Here is a 5,765-nt window from a genome sequence, read left to right on the forward strand (position 1 = left end):
AGTTCGCTTAAAGCGCACACTCATGACATCGACTCAGCTAGGCGTGCATGTGTGGTCTTAGCCCACCGCTCGATCCACTTAAAGACTTTGAAGGTCTATTAAGAGAAAAACATTATAAACCCACTAAATGTTTCTCCCCCCACCAATGTGGGATAATGGAAACTAGTCAATTTGCTTATTCCATTAAAAGTTCCAACATATTGACGATTACAATCTTCCTCATTATGTTTTTGAAACTCGATGGAATAGGAGTGTTATGCGATTTGGCAGATTACCAAACTGCGCTAATTTGGTGTATAGGGGGGATTGACTTGGAGTTGGACCTTTGCCCAACTTCTACTTTGGTTACGGAGATTAGCAACCGCACTTTCATTACGAGTGATATAACGATAGCTTTATAGTCTAAAATTGGGATACGGTGCGATCAGATTATCCCGAATTTTGTCTCGGTGGACTACATTTTTCTTTGGATTGATTCATGTCATATGACAACAAGGAGAAGGTCGGTTTTGGAAGCTGCTATATTGACTCTTCTGTGAGAGATTTGAACGTATTGGAAGAATATTATTTTTGGTGAAAAGAAGATAGAAAAGATAGTTTAATTGACTTGGATGAAGAACTTGTCATTTGATTGGTTTGTGAATTGGTACATCATTGTAAAAATTGATTAGATTTCTTGGCTAAATAACTCAATTTTTACGGCCCCACTGTAAATGTTTGAGCTATTAAAAAAAGTGGTATCATTTCATTTCAATCATGCAATGTGACTCAAACATTATGACGACATAAAATCTACTCTAATAAATGAATATTCATTTTACCACATGTCAATCTCTCATAAGTTTTGACACTTGTCATTTTGTGGTATTTTTGAAATAAATAATATCCACATATAAATTTCTAGGTTTTTTAATTTTTAAAATTAAAAAGTCATATAATATATATAGTTATATAAGTAAAGTATTATATATATATATAAATATTATCATAAATCGCAATAAATATGTTTTTTCCTTTCTTATTTTTAAATTTAATTTTAAAAAAATACTTAATGTTACATTTTGATATTTAATTTTTTTTATTTAACTCATGTAATACATGGATCTCACACCTAATAGACAATATGAAAAGATTAGATGTTCCAAGTTAACCAAATGACTTAACTGATAATTTTACAAGTCATGTATCTAAAACCAACCACAAAATACCAAACTACCAGAAAGATAATAATTAAGATTCAAACTTAATCTATTTACATATTTACATTATACATTATTGAAAGTACAACCAAAATTTCTTATTTAATACATCTCCTAGACAACTTAAACAAAATCCCAATAACGCATACCGTTCTTTTATACAACAAAAAAAAAAAAAAAAAAAAAAAAAAAAAAAAACTTCTATGCTTTTTAGGCGTTTGTGCCTTAACTTTTGCATCAAGATAATGCATATAGACACCACCCAAAAATTATGAAAACCCCGAACAATATACAACTTTTACCCCTTGACCTTATAGGTCAAGATAGTATTTCGGCTTTCGATCCAAAACTTGTTGCTTGAAAAAGTATTCTTGATGTGCAATCATTTCAACAGATCACACACGCATTTGGATTCTCCTCTATACTGTGGTGATGTGGTTGATAAGGTGGTTGGTAATGTGGTTGGTAATTTGGTTGGTAGTTATTATAGTAGGCGTTCATTGGAGGGTAATATGGTCTATATTGTGGTGGCATACGCATCGGGATCATTTGTTGTGGTGGTGCGCTTTTCTTCTCTTCCTCCTTACCACCTTCTTTCTTTTTCGGTTCTTCCTTTTTCGGTTCTTCTTTTTTCCCTTCTTCCTTCTTCTCTTCTTCTTTCTTCGGTTCTTCTTTCTTGTCATCCTTCTTTGCTTCATCTTTCTTACCTTCTTCCTTCTTTGGTTCTTCTTTCTTCTCTGGTTCTTTAGCGGGACCCACTGATATTATATCTGTCGACCAAAACTTTCTAAGTTTGCTCACAACACTGATTGGATCAACAGTTCCGACAACTATCAATGTTCTATCCTTCATGTTCATCGTGATTGAATCAATCCCTACAAAAGGCATAACCGGTTTTATTAAATATATTTTCTAATTTTTTTTCTGCAAAAAAAGAAATGATTCTTTTAATAACTTCTGAGATGAATCGCGTCCACTTTGTTAGTAATATTTTGTAAGATGTATGTGACTATCATAAGAGCACCAAAACATTTTTGATAGATATAAATATATTTGATTTATATGTCAAAAATAAGAAGTTATTTGATTTATAAATATATTTGATTTATATGTCAAAAATGTTTTTGGGCTCTTATGATAGTCACATACATTTTAATTTAAAATTAATGAAAACAAAATAACAACATTTACTGAAATAAATTTGTCAATTATTCTCAAATACAAAAGTTTTTCAATAAAGTCATGCTACATGTTCGTAATTGGCCCCTACAAGACTACCATCCAGCTCCACCTAGTTCTATCATTTTCAATGATAAATAGTATATTTCCAACTTTGTTTTATGTTTTTATTATAAGATTTATTATTAAATCACAGTCAATGAACTATAATATACTTTTCATTATAATTGTTTTTGTTTTTATTTTCTTGAAATATAGTATACTTTGAAAATAATACCTACGGGATACCATATTGTCCATCTGTTCTTTGTCTTTTTATTTCATTTTGGTTGCTTTTTATTATTCTTTTAAAACATAATCTACTTTTAAAACAGACACGATCTTTTTAAATCTCAAATGTTAAAGCAACCACAACCACTCCTTCGTGTGATGCGTACTTAATGCATGCACAAAGTCGTTTTTATCGCTTTATGCGATCATTTATGAGTGTAGACTTCGAACGATATTGCCTTTTCAGTTTTTGAAAATATATATATATATATATATATATATATATATATATATATATGGGACCCGTAAAATTTCGTAGTCCTTGTGAATAAAATTTCACATCAAGAAAAATAATAAGGTAAATTATGAATCAAATGACAAATATACCCTTTGGAATCCCCACCTCACCTCTCACCCAACAAACTCCACCGACCCACTAAGCAAGGGGCCGAAAGGGAATGCCATATAGGACAAATGAGCCACATCATTCTTGTTGGAAACAAATGGTGAAATAAATGTATCTGTTTTTATTATAAAACTCTTATAAATTAAAAATTAATATTTTTTAATCTTTTGATATTAAGTTTACTTTTATCTTTTTTTTTTTTTTTGAACAGCGGTTTACTTTTATCTTAATAGTAATAATTGTAAAATATAGGAACCATTGATATTCATAATGAACTTTTTTCATTATCTTATTTAGATTAATTTATATTTTATTTATTTAACCAATAAGTGAATATATTTTATGAATCACATGTTAAATCAAATGTTATAATAATCTAATAAACCAATAAACAATAACATTTAGTTTGACAGATAGCTCAATGAAATACATTGTTGATAATCAAATATTGAACACATGGTATAATAGAACAAAAGGTTTAAACCTTATGAAAAACAATTCATCATTTCATCTCATTAATATTAATATCATCTAATAGCTGTTAATTGGTAAATTAAAAAAATTAAAAAGAAATTTTAGGAAACATTTACATGTGTTGATCGTCTAAATCAAACTGTTTGTGCTTATTGAAGTAGCAAAAAATATAACTTTCCTTTTTTGCTTATTCCGAAAATTCATGTGTCAATAGTAGGTGTGTACAATTGGTACTGCATAAGGTACAAGTGTCTGTTGTTGGGAATGTGACATACGATCAAGAAATGACAAGTCCATGTGGAGTAAAGAAAAAGAAACTCAAGGAAGCCATGAATTCATCATAAAGCGAATCAACTTGTCCTGTTGAAGAACATGTTGTTTTTGACTTTCAAGAGTCAAATTTGACTAGCTTTTAAATCCAAATTTATCAAAACAATCAAGCTGCTTTTAGTGGAATAATCGAAATCTATTTTGATTTTGTGTATGAATTTTGATTAAAAATAGCTAAAAAAACTAAAACAAGCAATATAAAATTTGAATTTGAAAGATACCAAATTTGAATAATAATAATAATAGAAAATAAAGTCGAAGATGATTATGGTTATGGTTACCTGAGAGAGTGGATACACTCTTTAGAGCTTTTCTTTTCTCTTTATCATCATGCAAATCCAATTTCAATATGAACTTCTGAAATTCGAAATCAGAAAATACGAAACTATAAGATTGAATCACTTCAAATTTACTCCAAGATTTTCAGAGTTTAAAAGTGTTTCAGAAATCAAGAAAATGCTCATGAAAACAGATTTGGGATTCAAAAACCCATCAAGAACAGATTCAAAGTTTTCTGCAACAGATTCCGGGTTCCTCTTTTAGAACAAGAAATCATAATCCCATCAAGAATCTGAGCTTAAAATAACAAAAACAGATTAATAAATTGGAAAACAGAATAAACAGAAAGTTGTTTTCGAAGCTGTCTGAAAGCAGATTCTGGATTCCAATTTAAAACTAGATATCAAAAACACGTCAAGAATCTGACCTTGAGAACAAAAAGAAGGATCATTGAACTCTATAAAGAATCATGGAAACAGAAAGTAAAACGAATATATTAAACAAAAATAAAGAATCAAATGAATCGTACCTTCATGTAGTTGTTTTGAATTGGGTCCCTAAAGATGAGAGAATTGGGGATCAGAAAAAAGAACAAAAAAAAAAGTTGAGAGAAAGAGAGAGAGGGGAGTGGAAATGAATAAGATTAATGGTTTTTTGAAAAGGGAAGAAGATTTATGGACAGAGAATGAAAAATTAGAATCAAAACAAGAATTTGCAGACTAGGAGAGAGATTACAAAACCAATTTAGAAAAGGTTAAATACAAATTTGGATAATCATTTATAGTTTCTTTCTTCATTTTAGTTTTTAAGCATATTGTCCACAAATTTTTTTGTTTAATTTTTATCCTCTATACAATAATACATATTATATACATATTTTTGTTCGGTTGACAAAATATATAACTGTATTATTTTTAATACGATTTTATTAAAATATTGTTTCTTTTATTATGTATATTTATTTATTTTACAATTTCCTTTATATATTTGTTCTGTTGTAGACTGTCCGCCGCCTCACCATCTCCGGCCTCCACCACGCCCTATCTTCAAACCTTTCATGTTCGTCCATCACCCAAAATTAGTATTTTTAATGTAAACAAATTCCCACTTGGACAAAATGAGGCACTTTCAAAGGTGATCGATCAGTTTGAAATTGAGACCATAGATCAATTACATAGAAAAATACATAAAAATAAGTGTCAACGGGTTCAGTTGAAGCTATTAAGTTGAAATTGAAACCATTAAAGACTTGGCAAACAAAAGTGATCAAGCGAGTAACGATGCTAGGCTACTCACTTGAAAATTTGAGGCAATGTCAATTTCATTAACATGTAACAGCATATGAAGATTGCCTAAAGTGTCTTGCGAGGGATGCAAATATTCAAAGATTGGGATTTGTTTCTCTAAATGTTGGAGTGTGGCTCCTCGGTAGAAGCGGAAAGATTAAGGGTCTGTTTGTTTGCATCTTAATATCTGGGTAGGTCTGAATCTTTAAGATTCAGACCGTTTGTTTACCTCTTAAGTTTTGGTCTAAATCTGAATTTTAACACTTACCGAATCAGATTTGAAACTCCATCTGAAAAAATAAAAGACGCGCTATGCCCTTAACCCCAAAACACGTTCTCTCT

At 30.0% G+C, this 5,765-nt stretch overlaps 1 protein-coding gene across 1 annotated transcript; it reads right to left on the reverse strand.

The window, feature by feature from the left end:
- Nucleotides 1-1,213: 1,213 nt before the first annotated feature.
- On the reverse strand, nucleotides 1,214-4,836 carry LOC145105063 (uncharacterized). Its single transcript, XM_079042198.1, has 3 exons — nucleotides 4,667-4,836; nucleotides 4,140-4,215; nucleotides 1,214-2,074 (listed from the first exon to the last, which is right to left on the reverse strand). Exons 1-3 carry the CDS (start codon nucleotides 4,670-4,672, stop codon nucleotides 1,587-1,589), a joined length of 570 nt encoding a protein of 189 aa, XP_078898324.1. The 5' UTR covers nucleotides 4,673-4,836; the 3' UTR covers nucleotides 1,214-1,586.
- Nucleotides 4,837-5,765: the final 929 nt, after the last annotated feature.

This window comes from Lactuca virosa, chromosome 4 (assembly GCF_052849685.1).
Source record: "Lactuca virosa cultivar CGN04683 chromosome 4, Lactuca_virosa_CGN04683_v6, whole genome shotgun sequence".
Lineage (NCBI taxonomy): Eukaryota > Viridiplantae > Streptophyta > Magnoliopsida > Asterales > Asteraceae > Lactuca > Lactuca virosa.